Source organism: Montipora foliosa, chromosome 4, assembly GCF_036669935.1.
Source record: "Montipora foliosa isolate CH-2021 chromosome 4, ASM3666993v2, whole genome shotgun sequence".
NCBI classification, from domain to species: Eukaryota; Metazoa; Cnidaria; class Anthozoa; order Scleractinia; family Acroporidae; genus Montipora; species Montipora foliosa.
In genome coordinates this window covers 24513099-24528631 of record NC_090872.1, presented here as the reverse complement: position 1 = coordinate 24528631, position 15533 = coordinate 24513099, and the positions used below count along the sequence as shown (strand labels likewise).

The 15533-nt window shown below is 39.7% G+C and overlaps 1 protein-coding gene across 2 annotated transcripts; it reads left to right on the top strand.

The window, feature by feature from the left end:
- The first annotated feature begins 799 nt into the window (after positions 1-799).
- Positions 800-12923, top strand: LOC138000423 (uncharacterized). Of its 2 annotated transcripts, none has more exons than XM_068846828.1 (5): positions 800-937; positions 5447-5519; positions 10960-11089; positions 11639-11883; positions 12327-12923. In XM_068846828.1, the coding sequence occupies exons 1-5, from the start codon at positions 924-926 to the stop codon at positions 12693-12695; spliced, it is 831 nt and encodes a 276-aa protein (XP_068702929.1). In that variant the 5' UTR covers positions 800-923; the 3' UTR covers positions 12696-12923. The 2 variants fall into 2 exon arrangements, with proteins under 2 accessions (XP_068702929.1, XP_068702928.1); XM_068846827.1 differs by lacking the exon at positions 800-937 and adding an exon at positions 5112-5368.
- Positions 12924-15533: the final 2610 nt, after the last annotated feature.

Genomic DNA, 15533 nt, shown 5'->3' with positions numbered 1-15533 from the left:
TACGCAGGCTAATAAAGGGGCCATACGCCGCTCGCAAAGAGTACTTGATGGTCCCTGCCGGTATTTCTTCTTTAAGATTGCTTAAATTGTCCGATTACGTGCGAGGATCATTTCTACATTATACCAACAATGACCCGTACTTCAAATATATGCATTTCTTTCATTTATTGAGTCCTTTCACCGGAACAAATGATCCCGACAAATTGACCAGCTCTCATCCGTGTGGCATCATAGCTCAGTTAGAAGAGCATTGCACCGGCATCGCAGAGGTCATAGCTTCAAATCCCGTTGGAGCCGGTGTCTATAAGAGACAATTGCTTATATCAATTTTGTCCAGTTAAGTGCGAGGGTAACTTTTACATTTCGATTTTATTACGGTTTAACATCATCGCAGTAGGTAACGACAAACGTTATGCCTCGCGTGCCTTCAGATTCCGCAAAAATGTACGTAATTATCTAGATACATGCCCGAATTGGTACCCAACGTGAAGTGTCCCTAAGCATTTGCTACCTGTAAAGTTCCAGCAATAAGGTAGGCGTAAGGGTGTAGGATCTAGTTTGTACGTATTGCGGGCCTACGGAGTTGCCCATAATAGCCTCGAATAGTTTTTCTTGCCATGTGCTTTTGAATTGACCTGGAAAATTTTATTTGTGGAAGTTGTTTTGCACTTTCTCTTGTGAGCTGGTTTATATCTCGGAAATCTCCTATTGTATGAGGTACCTATCATGTTTTGCATTTATTTGCTTTCATTTATCCCGAACCATTTCGTTCAGAAACATTTCAGCCATCGCTATTTTCGTTTTGTTTTAGAACCACGCGCATTGTAATGTTTGTTTATGGTGTCCTGCGTGTGTACATGTGTATCTCATCAGTTGGAATTAAACCGCTATGAAGCTAAACTGGAGCTTATAAAGGATCAAGGATGGTTATTTTTAGGTGAGGGTAAATTCAACTGTTTATCGTACTTGAGAACCGCAGTGTTAGGGGACACTTTGTGGCCTTAATTGTCTATATTCCGAGGCACGAGTGATGTTGAAGTTGTGGACACTGCGTGACGCTTGTCAAAAGCGTCTTTCATGTAATTACGCGCTCTTCTGGATGTAAGTGTGATCCTGTATCTGTATTTCCCCTTGATACCTTTGGATGTTTGTGCTTAGGTGTCGGCCGGCTACAGATGCAGGAGAGAGTAACTCCGACCACTACATCGGGTACTCGAGCCTCGGGGAAAATTTTCACTTCCGGTAATATCGTTGCGTCATATGTATTTTAACTGAGAACGATAAACCACATCATTTGAAGAACACAACTTTACTCTCACATGGCGGGAAAGTCCTCCTTATTCGTCCTGCGCACCACACTATAGATAAGCAATGTCTATATAGAATAACCCCCACCCCCCCTTTCCTATGACGGCATGGGCGGGTAAGAGAAAACGGCATGTACTAAAACCCGAAACACCGAACTGACAAAACCATCGGAACGAAACCGCCGAAACCATTGAAACACCGGAACATAACCAATGGAACCATCTAAACACCGAAACGAACGCAGCGAAACAACCGAAACAGCTATAATAACCGTGCAGATCGCAAGATTTCTGAAATTCTTTCACTCGTGATGTAGTTTCACTGTAAGTAAAATTAGTCGTTTTGGTTCAAAGTTGTACCCTTCTACACAAGTACACAGTAGACTTGGTAAATTCAGTCTCCACCATTTAATTAATCAGTCTCATCGAAATGCAAATACATTTGAATAACACAAAAATTTACAAATGCGTTAACATTCTTACTTCATAACTTTGTCGCCTCGTATTTTTGTTCAGTTGTTGCCTTGGTCTTTGCACTGTTTCCAACGTCGTTTTCACATCTCAAAGCCATCGGTGACTCCAACTGCAATGGCGTTCGTTCGGCGTCTGCTCATCATTGCGTGACATACTTAATAAAGGAAAAATAAGGAAATAAAAGAATCTTCCGGTGTGCTTAGGGAAGCTGCAAAGATCGTGAATTAAGAGCAACCGAAACAGGAAACTTGAAGGAAACCATTCGAGAAATTATTTTAAGCGACAATCCAACCGGAAGTTTTATACTGCAATCGAGTCTGTTTCGATGGTTTTGTTCAAGTTTTTGTAGTTGCTTCGATGGTTCAGGTGGTTTCGTTCCGGTGTTTCTATGGTTCCGCTTGTTTTGGTGATTTCGTTTCGGTGTTTCGGGGTTTAGTACATGCCACAGAAAACAACGGTTGCATGACTAAAGTTAACTATGCTAACAACGGAAATTGATTAAGCACAGTTTAGAAAAAAATGTCTTAGCCCAAAAGAAAGGCATTAAAATAACTGGGGAAAACAGCGTTCTTACAGAGGCCTGCCAACATTATCAGTGTTCCCTGATGTAATGTTGCCATGACTGGGGACGCTCCCTCCTTGGGTAGGTCTTCCACCGGGTTCAGTGTTCCTTGCTGTGGGAATCACTTTCTTGACCTTGGATAAGTTCTTAAACAATCGCACCTCTCCTCTCGCAAGTTCGACGCCGTCGAGGGTCTAGGGTCTAGGGTCTAGGGCTTACGGTAATTCCTTAGTATTGCATTGCGCATCCCTACTGCGCACGATTTTTGCGTCATTAGCGCGCGCACATTAGCACTGCGCGTACAAAACGCAAGAATTTTCGCCCGATAGCGAAATAAATAGTCCTTTTCTCTCAAACGAGCCCGGTGACCCCCGATGTTTTTTCAGGTATTTGCTAAGAACAATCTAATAAAGAACATATTTGAAGAAGAAAAAAAGTTTGATAGTAGAACATGAATTTTTTTGAAAACAGTTCCGTACTGGGTGTATTTTGGCCAAGGCGAGGACTTCAAGCTAACCACGGAACCGTCCCAAAAAGTGCACTATTCCTACAACCAGGCCATCAAAAACGGCATAAATGAAGCAATACTGCTTATGTGAATAAAAGAAGCTTTATTTTCAAAATAAAATTTTGTATCTTTCAAGCAACCAAGACTTAATTCTGTATGAAGGTGATTCGAATTTTTAACGCGCAATCAGTAAAAATGCCCCATTTTAAGAGCCTGCTGACGCGTAAACGAGCACGTTGACCCCATTTTTATTGCATTTTATAAATGTTCATATCATGAATGTTAATTATGCCAAGTTTCCAAAAAAGTTTGATAGTAGAACAATTTCAAGGGAATTACCTTAACTTGTTTTGACGCTTCTGAAGCAGCAGCACTTGATCTCCTTGACGAATGTCGGAAGGAGTTGCCTACTGTAGTCTATCCATATGTGACTTTGCCTTTGACTTTCTCAATTTGTTATTGGAGCATACGATTTGGAGGAGGTTAGAGGGGTGAGAGAAATCCAGACTAGGGGGAATCAATCGCGATTTCCTCAACCAGGCGCGCCAGGTTTATCGCTATTGCTTAAACGGGTGCGCAAGTGGTATTGGTATTGTTCTGCACGACCGAGGTGTTTTAAGAGCTCGCAAGGAGACCCAAAGTGCTGTTCGGGTTAGCGATTGAAAAATCAAACATTGAAGCAGATCTGATGCAAATGGAGTTGCCTGGCTTAGAAATTGATTTTGTCTGGATACAAATTAGATCGACGATATGTTAGACGCAAATCGGAAACAGGTGTGACATGTTCAGCATATGATTAAAACGTATCTCAACTGCCTTTCATACTATCTTAGGCTGGGGCAGATGAAGTGAAAACTATTTCTAGTAAGTAAGTATAGGTTCAAATTGTGGTTTTTGCTATTGTACAGTTTTCTTTGTAGATTATTTACGACGGCGATTAATTAAATAGGAAACGTGGTTAGTAGTTTTTGGCAGTTTTTTTGATGCTTGAAATTAATTAGTTGAGGAAAAAACCGTGTCCACAAGCAAACTAGAATTAAACAGGTTTAAAAAGAAATCGTCAACGTTAAACAATCACTTTGTTGTGTGTCAACTTCCAATTTTCTCGTCGAAAACGGCGAAAAGATCAGATGAATTTATCTCTCACTGATTCTAATTTGGTTTTGCCACTGCTTTGTTAAAGAGATCTTAAAACAAGAAGTGTTTCAAATTTTCATATAATTCAAGCTTAGCTAGTGGCAAATAAAGGAAAATCCAAACATACATTTTATAACAGAGATGATAATTTTCCTTTAATCATTATAAGGGCTTTCCTGAGAATCGGATTTTGTCATTAATCTGGTCAATTAAATGAAGATGAGGCGTTTGTTCAGAAATTGCTGATTAGTACACAGCACCTGCGAAGTTTATACGGAGTGTGTGTGTGTACGCGATGTCGTGCATCTCTAAGTCGATCAATGGTAACTTTATTTTGCGAATTATTGCATCACACGTCGGTTGGAAGCGATTAAGATTTTTCTCAGTTTTTATCATCATTATTCACTGGTTTTAAATTTGCTGGGAAGCATAGCTGAATTTCAAGAGATTTTCTGCAAGTGTTAGCTTTGGGAACGATCGAGTTATATTAACTGTGGTTTACCCATGGGTAAATAGCGTTTGGCCACGGACAAGGACGTGTTTGTGTTTAACCGCTTTCCCTTGTCCGAAACTGCCCTAGGGTTATTTTCATGGATACATAAAAAAGAACAAAAAAACTTCCCATGACAGTTCCTGAAATAAAAAGTATGGGTTTATCTGCCCCCTGAGGTGGCTTGGCCAATCATAAAGTAGAAGGTGTAGCTTTGCACGGTCAGTAAACTCATATGTAATTATATTTAACCCTGAGGGCAGTCTTTCACTGTGTAATCCTAATCCCCAAGGACAACATGAAACCTGAGCTGAACCAAACCCAAGCCATTTACCCTCCGTAAGGCCCCAAACACGTGCAAGGTGTGTGTAACCACGCCTAATGTTGTTGATTGTGTCACAAAGTTACCGTAAGCGGGAGGTATTATCTTGTAGAAAAAAATGGTCTTTTCCAACGTTCCTTACAGGTTTACGATTTATCATTCATTTTATTGTCGGATTCTCTGAAACAAGGAAAGAAATTCAGCCAGTCGAGGAGGCGATTGCGTCTATTCTATGTAAATCGTTGCCTCTATTGTGAACAAAATGAACATGTATACTGAACAAGTTTCTGTCACGTGACTATTTGCATTTGAAGTTGATGAACCTCATAAGTATACCAAGGAGAGGAGACTTAATTTACTTCTGTGATCCACATCACCTAACAGCTTCAAAATACCAAAAGCATTTTATTGGTATTTCATTCCACTGAAAGACCTACCGGTTGCACCGTAAACATTTCTTATTTCCGAGTCATTGGAACATATTCAGAGCGACGCTGTCTGTGTATTTAGAGAGAACAATGCTTCAGAAACTGCCTCTAATATTCTACGTAACAGCTTTGGCTCTTAAGTAAGTATAGGTTCAGTTTGTATTTTTTACTATAATTTCATAATTTTCTTTCTCGATTTACTTTTACTCCGTTTACAGATGGGGCATTTGCGATCCCGTGAACCTGGTCTTCCTGAACAACGGACGTTCGTCCAATCTACACTTGCAACAGGTATGTGCACACTTTGCATGCGGCCAAAAAAAAATCCAGAGGTTTAAAAAAAAATTAAGGAAGTTTTTAACGTCAAGATTGCCTATCTTGGCCATTCTAGCTTTGGATCTGTTGCATAATTTTCGGTTCTAAATAAAATTCACGAATGGAAGTGCCGGCAAAAACGAAAAAAGATCGAGTACACTATATAAGGATATCAAGAAAAGAAACTGTAGTGAAATGCAATCTAATACATTTTACTACGAAAACCAGGGCTAAACGATGCGATTTGGTCGCGAGTAATCACACATTTTAAAATAGGAACCTTTCTTGTTCAATACTCTATGTTGAAATAAAAAGAAAAAAACGTTTCACGGTTTTAGTTGTTCATGTGGTCTATGCTGAGTACAGACAAGGCTTCGTTGTACCGAGGAGAATTGAAACTTATCCTTTCCTTGCAGTTGACTCCGGTTTAAATTTTCATGTGATCTCATCAGTGTAAGCTAATTTAGAACTTTTTAAAAGTTGTTGTTTTGATTCCGACGCTGGAATCAGAGGTTTTTCGTCCCCAACAGTTGTTGTTAAACAAATCGATCGCAGAGATAAAACCTTATTTAATTAAGGTAGAAAAGTAGAAATTGCGATAAAAGGCTATTTAGTAATTAAGGTTAAGGATTTTCTGCGGTTTTCGAATGAACTTCCTTCTGGAACTTTGAATTTGGAAAGCTATAATAGGCTAATATATATTCATGAAAAAAGAGCAGGTAGTAATTTCAGAGACTTAAATATTGCAAAGTCATCTTTTAGATTCATGATTCTCATGTGTGTTTTCCTGTCCCTAAGACTCTATGTTGTTAATGGAAGAAACCACCTTGTTTGCTAAATGCTAAAAATTTGCCTCTTAGTAGCCAAACACAGTCATATCAAAGATTTGTAAAATCATTTACCAAAATATCTGCCAAATCATTGCACTAAAACCTTGTAAAATTCACATAGAAGACCATCAGTTCCTGGCGTTTTATTGGAGGGCATGGATTTTAATGCTTTCAAGAATTCTTCCCTTTTTAACAGACGAGCTCTTGGCAAAAAAATTGTTCTCCCTAATGTGTTTATTATTTGGCTGTTGAAAGAAATCTTTAGCAAATCGCTGGTTGTTTATCTTAGAACTATAAATGTTTTCATAAAAAGACACACATTCATTTAAAATTTCCGTGTGTGACAACAAAATTTCGCTCGTTAGTTAAACTGTTTTATAGTCCCTCGTTTACAGTGCTTTTTTTCACATTAAGGAAGTACTTGGTCTTTTTCTCGCCTTCATTGTACCATAGGGATCTGAGTCTGACAATAGCTCCTTTTGCTTGATATCCAATCAATGTTATCTCCAATTCTCTTTTCTTTGTTTCAAGTTCTAATCATTTTTTCTTTGTTTTTGAGAATCATCAATAGAAGTGCTACTAAGATCTTTTTCCAAAGTATCAATTGATTTCTCGACTTTCTCTTGCTCCCTCGTAATCCTCTTTTTTTTTAGCCGCTCCATATTTTATTGACTATTTTCTTACTTTCATTTTAACCATTTCCCAAATTAAGTAGATTTGGGTTTACGAAGTCATCATGCGCATATTCATTTTTAATTAATTTAATTTGGTCAATGGTTAATGGTTGCTTCAAAGCTCTCAATAAGTCAATCTAAATCTAAGTTTTCACAAAAAAGCGTCAATTGTTGCTAAGGCTTTCGTATGACTCCTTTAAATACCACCTTTTTTGCCCTTTTCAACATCAAGGACCAAGTTGAATGCTCTCAATTTTGTATATGAAACAGGACAGCTTTCGGTATCACTGAGACTCGCAGGCGTAGTGAAACTTGTACCAAAAAAAGACGCTGACCTCAATTTGATTAAGAACTGGCGACCGTTAATTTTCAAATTGCGATGATAAGATTGCGGCAAAAGCCACAGCAAGTCGAATTCCAAAACTTATATCAGAAGAGATCAGACAGTTTTTATAAAGGGCAGATTTATTCGAGCTGAGAATATGAGATTGATGGACAGTATCATTAAATATGCAGAAGCGAAAAATATTCCGGGGCTGCTTCTCTTTCTTGACTTTGAGAAAGCTTTTGATACGTTGGAATGCTCTTTCGTACATAAGGCCCTGAAGGTCTTAGGCTTTGGGTCACAGTCATTAAAATGGATTGATATTTTCTACTCCGATACTGAAAGCTGCATTTTAAACGCTGGGCAATTAATTTTTTAAAACTTAGTCGAGGAGTTCGGCAGGATTAATTGTCCATTGTCCCCGTATTTATTTGGCTTATCAGTTGAAATATAATGGCAGAGGCTGTTCTTAAAAGCAACTGCAAATTCTGGGGATTGTCTATAGATAATAATGAAATAATCTCAGGCAGTACGCAGACAATATCACGTTTATGTTAGACGGATTTGAACAGTCCCTTGAAGAAGCCTTAAGGATTTTGGATATTTTCTGGCGGGTGTTTGGTCTTAGACTCAAATGCAGTAAGACGGAGGTAATGTGGATCGATTAGAGAGCAAAATGCAATCACAAGATTTGTCCGGAAAGACTGATTTCAAATGGCGGCTATTGGGGTCTTGTTCGCAGTTAACCCTTTCACTGTCGAGGGCGTTAGAGAGAGTAAAATCTATAAGTGTCACTCTTGGGAGTGAAAGGGTTAATGGGGACATAGTTTTTGAGTGAATCTAGCTGCTGTTAACCCTTTTAGCCCCATGGGGTTCCCCATTGGCGAGTAAAATCGTCTGGCGTTAGAGAGAGTAAAATCTATAAGTGTCATTCTTGGGAGTGAAAGGGTTAATGGGGACATAGTTTTTGAGTGAATCTAGCTGCTGTTAACCCTTTCAGCCCCGTGGGGTTCCCCATTGGCGAGTAAAATCGTCTGGCGTTAGAGAGAGTAAAATCTATAAGTGTCACTCTTGGGAGTGAAAGGGTTAATGGGGACATAGTTTTTGAGTGAATCTAGCTGCTGTTAACCCTTTCAGCCCCGTGGGGTTCCCCATTGACGAGTAAAATCGTCTGGCGTTAGAGAGAGTAAAATCTATAAGTGCCAACGGATTTTATGGCAGTGAAAGGACCTGAAAGGGTTGGTAGTTCAATCCTATGGAGGTAAAGTGGTACTGTCAGTAAATCTTAATGAGAGAGTTATTCGAGATCTGTTTAAGAAATCGGACTCCTTTGTGAAATAAATTTTTTGAAATTTGGTATTGATCATAATCCGGTGTTTTACAAAGACCTTTTTTGAGGGAATAAGTTAATTAAGTCGAAAATTTAGTGCACGAATCCTCCAAGTTTTTGACACAGAGTGCTTTTCAAGATAAGTATGACCTGCATGTCTCCATCACTCTAACATTTTATGCAACTAATTCTCCTAGGAAAGGTATTTTCTCAGGCTACAGCCTTGCAAATTAGTTCCTATAAAAGAGCATTTTACAAGCTACTGTCTCTCTGGGTCTAGGGCCAGATGGGATTGACTCTTGTTACAAACTACGGGTTGATTATATTTTGTATTAATCAAGTATTTATTAATCGGCGGTTCCTTCGCCTTGAAGACTTTTGGAAATTTATAAAGTTTAAATTATCAAATAAAGAAGGATCCTCAATCTTCTCACAAATGGGAGCCTCTTTTGCCTTTTTTGAATTTTTGAATAAGTCAACGCGTAAGCGTCGCGCTGCGCGCTGTAGTCTCCAGCGATCGAGTTGTTTTTGAATCTATAGAATGATTTTCTGGCTGCGTGAACCGGAAGCACTTCTGTACTTTAATATCTTGAATACTAGTGCATCTAATAGATAGTAATGCTGCGGTACATTTCGTTGATAGTGACAACATTTACCATTTATTTATTGATAACCACAGAAACGGCGTATTGAAGTCAGTGGGACTTATTTTAGTTTGTTGAGGGAATGAAAGTACCGTCAATGTGCCGACCTTTAACCAGGACCACCACCTTTCCAGACCGTGATGAAACGGAGGGAAAATACAAAACTCTAGCTCAGCTGATATGCACTGATCTGAAATTCGTGCATGATGTAAAATGAAAAACCAACACCGTCTACAAACTCCCCTTGCACCAGATCGCGGGAATCGAAAGATCACTGAGGTCTAAATTGCATGCAGAAAGAAACGAAATAGTAACTTAAAATCCGTGATCTGTCCTGGCACTCATCAGCAAATGCCTGTAGAACTAGAACCAGTGCTAGGGCTTGCAGTACTTGACAAGCTTAACTTACGTGAGTATCGCAGCCCGGAAAAACACCCTAAATCTGAAAAAATTCCGGCTTCTTAGCGAATAAGGCCACAGTGTCAGTAAGCCCAAAAATATTGCAATTACATCTTTGAAGTGAAATATTCTCTACCAAACTTTGTTTAAGTGGACCCATCAAGTGAATTTAGTTAACTGTTGAGGTTCCTTAAATAACAAGTTCGCATTTAGCGACCATAGTTTCATGCGCCTTGCAGCCTCAAGATGGCAGGATTCCATGTCCCGAGGACAGAAATCTTGAATTTTTTTAACTTTCCACATTGATTTTTTGTTCATTTTTGGACAATGTGGAGATAATTGTAAATAAAATATGTTTCTGAAAAGAAAAGTAGGGGTCACCGAACATCCAAGAGCGTTAAATCCAAGCAAAGCTAAAGCAATGGCCATCTGCCCTATCAGTGTTCATTTAAGGACGGTGCCTACTGATTAAACATATTTTTGCCCCGGTGTGTGATTATGCAGGAAATGTAGATCTTAACAAGTGTTATTGAAATCCAAAAAGAAAATTGGGGGTAACCACGCATTTTTTAAAGATCATTCATGAATAATATTTGTAAAAAGCTTTAAAATACAAAGCAATGTATGGTGTTCTTCCCCAAATAAGCTTAATCTCTCAAAAATGCATGGTTACCCCCAATTTTCTTTGTGGATACCAAGAGTACTTACTAAGATCTACTTTCTCCGGCTAGTTTTAAACCGCGCAAAAATATCCCTGTATTCGTAAGCGTCACCGATGGGAAATCCGAGTATCTCGAGATGCGCAAAACGTATGCGCAATAACAATACTAGGCACCGTCCTTAAGTACTTAGCGCGCGCGCTCGATGCATGACGTGGCATGTAAATTTGCGTGCGCTATAAGGATGCGCAGTAGCAATGGGCGCGAACGTCCTTAAGTACGAACTAGTAAAATGTTTGCATTTCATTGCTTCTTGTTCCCAAAACAACTAACGGAAGCCATTTCTTCGAATTCTTGTAAACCAAAAACTTGCCATTGTTTAAGAAAATAACTAAAACAGCGGTGATAAACATTGTATTCCAACGCATTTTTTATAAAACTTGATGACGTTTAGTATGCTAGTCAACATACATTTTCAAAAGTGACCGTCAAGTTTTATGAAAAATGCGTTGGAATACAATGTTTATCACCGCTGTTTGCCATTGTTTATTGTAGAGTGTTCGGGTCCAGGAATCCTCAGCCAAATGTAACTCTGAGAACAAAGGCTTATTGCGCATGGCAAAAATGCATTTAGAGTTCTGTGATGGAAGGGCCTGGGTACGTGTGTCTGAAGAACATGCAACAGGTCAGTTTTGCGAAGTGAATTTTGATTTCGCAGAAGATAAAAAATACAAACCTTAAAAAAAATTTGATTCAGAGAAAGGATCCGTGATGGAAAGAGAACACAAAGAAATACAGATGACTCGTGGCAAAGAGAGCTGTGATGGTTGAATAAAAAAGGGAGAGAGGAATGGAACAAATTATCAAAGCAAAAAACAAAAACCTAGTTCATTCAAACTGTTGTTTGTTATTACGCTAAATCTCTGCTCTTCGAGATTTACTAAGCTAACACTCTGTAATAATCCAATCTACCAAAGCCTGCCTTAAATTCTGTTATACGTGGATCAAGTCATGGTCAGTATCTGTAAACCAGTTTCTTTCTTTAATTGCAGCAAGTGATTCACAAGTGATTGATTTTTGTCCATAAATGATGAACTAAATGTGTGAGCTCTCGCCCCTGAGAAATTCCCGTTTCGTAGCTCCTTTAACTTATGTCATAAAATTGGCACCTTTCATCGTACCCAAGGGATCAAACCTAAATCGAACCGCTTACGGTGTTTCTTGCATCTTCTAGGCAAGGATTGCTTGGATATCAAGACAAGAGGGCTTTCGCGCGGCGATGGCATATATTTGTTGAACCCGGATGGAGGAAGCCCTTCGAACGCATTCCAAGCATACTGTGATATGACATCATACAATGGAGGATGGACCATGTGTTACACAACCGATGAGTACGCCAAACCCCGCACGGAAGTCACATACAATGCTAAGACTCCTTATGGAAGTGATGGCTACAGGACTGACTGCAACAACATTCCAGTATGTTGCTAGATCAAATGTCGTAATAAACCAATAAGAGCACGCGTAGTTCATACTTTGTTCGAGGCTACATAACTCCCAATTTTCAACGTAATAAACACTGACGCAACTTGTCGACCTCACATGAAGACCATTCAGAATTTCTATTTTCAAATCATAGACAGTTTCCCTGTCTGGTCAAGCATAGTCAGAAACCTCTACCTTCTACTGACTTCATTGAAATCGATAAATCCAAGAGCACAACAGCCTAACAAACAATACAAAGGACATGCAAATGACTTATAAAAGAAAGAAATGCAACCTTTCTAATGACTAAAAATCTTGCAATCTTGGAAAAATCACAAATTTCCGAGTTAAAACCTATATTTTGATCTTCAGTTGACAAAGTGAGAGTAACTCTGACAAAACGCAATCCAAATAACTTATTTTTCGTTGTTAATTAGTTTACAGAAATCATGTTCGTCGACCACCAGACTGGAAAAAAAGCTTATTTCAAGCGAAAATCCAACCTCCCAGTTAAAGCCGCAGCTCAGTATGGTAAGACTGGAAGGGCTTTAGGATTGTGGGATGCCGTAGGAGCCTCTACTGCCTACTCCTACCAGCTGTTGATCTGCGACATTTCCTTCTACACTGGCTTCTTTGTGTCTGGTTTTACTGGTAATTGTTACAAGCAGTGTGGCAGCTGGTGTGGTGATACGTCATCACCGTACTTCCGCACCGCCTCCACCAGTTCCAGTTACAAAGGCGTGGCCTTCAACGCCAACGGTCACCGATCCGTCAGCCCCAGGCTGATGAGCGTCGGGTTGCGCTAATTAGTGACGCCTACTTCATTTTTCTAAGGGTTTCATAATATAGCTTGGAACTAGTGTGCAAATCGCAATAAACAAATACTGACAACGGTAGATGCTGAAGTCAAGTCATCGGAGATACAACCTTTTATGTGATTAATAAGAGATAATGTGATTCAGTTCATAACCTAGAAAAATTAGTTTGCAATTGAGACTTTCATTTTAAGGTGTCGGGTAAATAAAGTAATTTCAAAAGAATCATCAGTTTTGGTTTGGCATGATCTACTTATCCTGAACATTCCTTACGTTTTGCTCTTTCACCTATTTATGTTCTTGTTTAGAGAGACTAATCTCAATAGCTAGGGTCCCCTCACCGACCCGTCAACTGAACAAGGTCCTCTCACCGACCCTTCCCGTCCGACAAACCCGCGTGTTAACAAGGTCCCAGCTTGACCGACCCGCCAACCCCCCTGGGATTAATATCTATTGGTAGGTTTACCGTAAATCCACGCTCAGCGACAAATATCTCGCCTTTGATTCTTATTAAATAAAAGGCTGTTCTACTCAAGAAGTTTGTTACTAGAAGTTTCCTCATGAGGCCTGAGTGTCTACCATCTTCGAGTGATTATAAGGTTAAAAAGAGACAAGAAACCCGAGACTTCTTCTCCGTAACTTTTTAAAACCAGGTTTTGCTGCGTAATACATGACTTAATGACCTAGAGACATTTCGTGCATCTGTATCGTGTAGTAGGCAGGGAGGTGTATGGGAAGAAAGGAACAAAAAAAACATGGTCGATTTGTGTGCAATGTAACGATGCAATGTGTTACGAGATCGCCATACTTCCGCACCTCCTCGACCAGTTCAGCTTACAAAAGCTTGAACGCCAACGGTCACCAATCCGTCAACCCTAGGGTGATCAGCTTCGCTGTGCGACGAAAAGGCGCATTCTTCCTTTTCTTCTGAGGATTTCATAATATAGCCTGGAACTAGCGTGAAATTTTCAATAAACAAATAACGGCAATGGTAGATACCGAAGTCATGGAAGAGATTTGTGATGCATGGTGATTGATCCCCTTAAGTTATTATTGCCACAAGCGACTCTACAATACCAGCAGTCCATAATTCAGAAGTCTCGATCTGCGATAAAATGCGGCCCCTATTTTTAGGACGGCCAACACTATATATTTGCGGGAAATCAACGTGGCGGTAGTGCTCCTCGCACGATTCACACGATTCACACGATTCACACGACACTTATGGGCTATGAGCTATCAGGGTAATTGGCTTCTTACAGTACCATGCATAGATAGATATAGCATCTATGAAATGAGAATCGGGGGTCTTCCCTTGTCATGGAATGGCAGAATTACCCAGAATTCATTTTGGGCACGAACAAGGCAACTTGAGTAGCACGAGACTGGTCCTCATCAAATGGCTGAAGCGCGGCCGGAGGAAAAAGCGAGAAGAAAATTTCTAGCCGGATACGAAAGAGGAGACCTGGTGTGTGTTGTTAACGCTTTTATTTCTGAACAAGTTTTTATCATGGAAAATTCGCGACAAACTAGTAGTGATCTTTGCGCTGTTATCCTGGTAGCAAAAACTGGCCTTTCGTGATTTCTTGTCAAGGAAATGGTATAATATTTAAATTTATATTTGCAGGTTACCTGCCCTCTTACAACTAAAGTCAAAGTCTACATCACTATATGCCTATAAGCACATAGTTTCCTCACAGTTTCCTCATATTACTACTGTATAGAAGTCTGTCTTTTCACAATTTTCCTGCTATTGTATACGAAAAATACATGTTCTCTACAGTCTTAATTCTTCTCGATCATGATCTCCGCGGAAATTCCATTCTGCCCCTCAATAAACTCAGAACAACCAATTATGGTCTTAGTTCTTCTTCTTATGTATCAGCTAAGTTGCAGAATGCGCTATCTGATTTTATCCGTACCACTGAGTTTACTGGTTTTAAAAGAGAATCCCAGGCCGCATTTTGTACAGCGGCTTTTCTTTTTAATTAAAATGTCCTTAAATCTTGTGTATTTAGTTATGTATCTGTAGATACCATTTAATTTAGCTGTAAATGTAATGTCTCGAAGATATTAGCCCTGCTTGTACTTATTCTGAAATTCGAGATGAAATAAAGTTTATGCATACATGTATGTTACCTTTAGCAGGGCGCGTGCGTACACTTTTTTCATCCGCGACTCCAATGCCTACCATATGACACATAAAATGACTTTTGTCTTGAATATTTAGGCGATCGAATTCGTAGTACGTAAAATTGACAAGGGCGGTCCTGAGCTGTGAGTAGGCGTGGAATTTGTCTCATATGGTTTAGGGGCCGCCATATCTCTCCCTCAATGCCGTACCGGGAGGCGAGGTCGGTAGCAGAAAGCAGCGAAGGGCCAACTGCGTCCAAAAGCGATCGCATGGGCCGAAATCCCGTGATGAATCGTTTGGTACGACGCTCCAGCGCCATGTCTGGAGGTACTGCGTTTTTTTCTTTTGTGCAAACGTTCCGTCAGCGCATGCGTTAATGTTCTGGATTTCCAATACGTACCATACCAAAAAAAGCAAAACAAAAAGATGCTGATAATGATCCGATGATAACGGAACGGAAATGGGCCCACATAAGGAGAGAGAAAAACTCTGATCAGAGTTTTCCTCTGGCCTTGTGTGGGCCCATTTCCATTAGTAGGGCTAACGCTCACATGGTTCATATGGGGTAGAAACCTAGCACTTCACATTACAATCTAATCAGTTGAGTCTGTTCATATATAAGTGCTACACAGCCAACGTTTGCAAAAACGTAATTCTTCCTTGTTCTAGATAGCCAGTTTACTACCTACTAATTG

Excerpts from the sequence above, each read along its gene's own strand:
- LOC138000423 (XM_068846827.1), top strand. The coding sequence starts at position 5,319 with ATGCTTCAGAAACTGCCTCTAATATTCTACGTAACAGCTTTGGCTCTT. Across the intron at positions 5,520-10,959 it reads CCAATCTACACTTGCAACAG|AGTGTTCGGGTCCAGGAATC; the intron begins GTATGTGCACAC and ends TGTTTATTGTAG. Across the intron at positions 11,090-11,638 it reads GTCTGAAGAACATGCAACAG|GCAAGGATTGCTTGGATATC; the intron begins GTCAGTTTTGCG and ends TGCATCTTCTAG.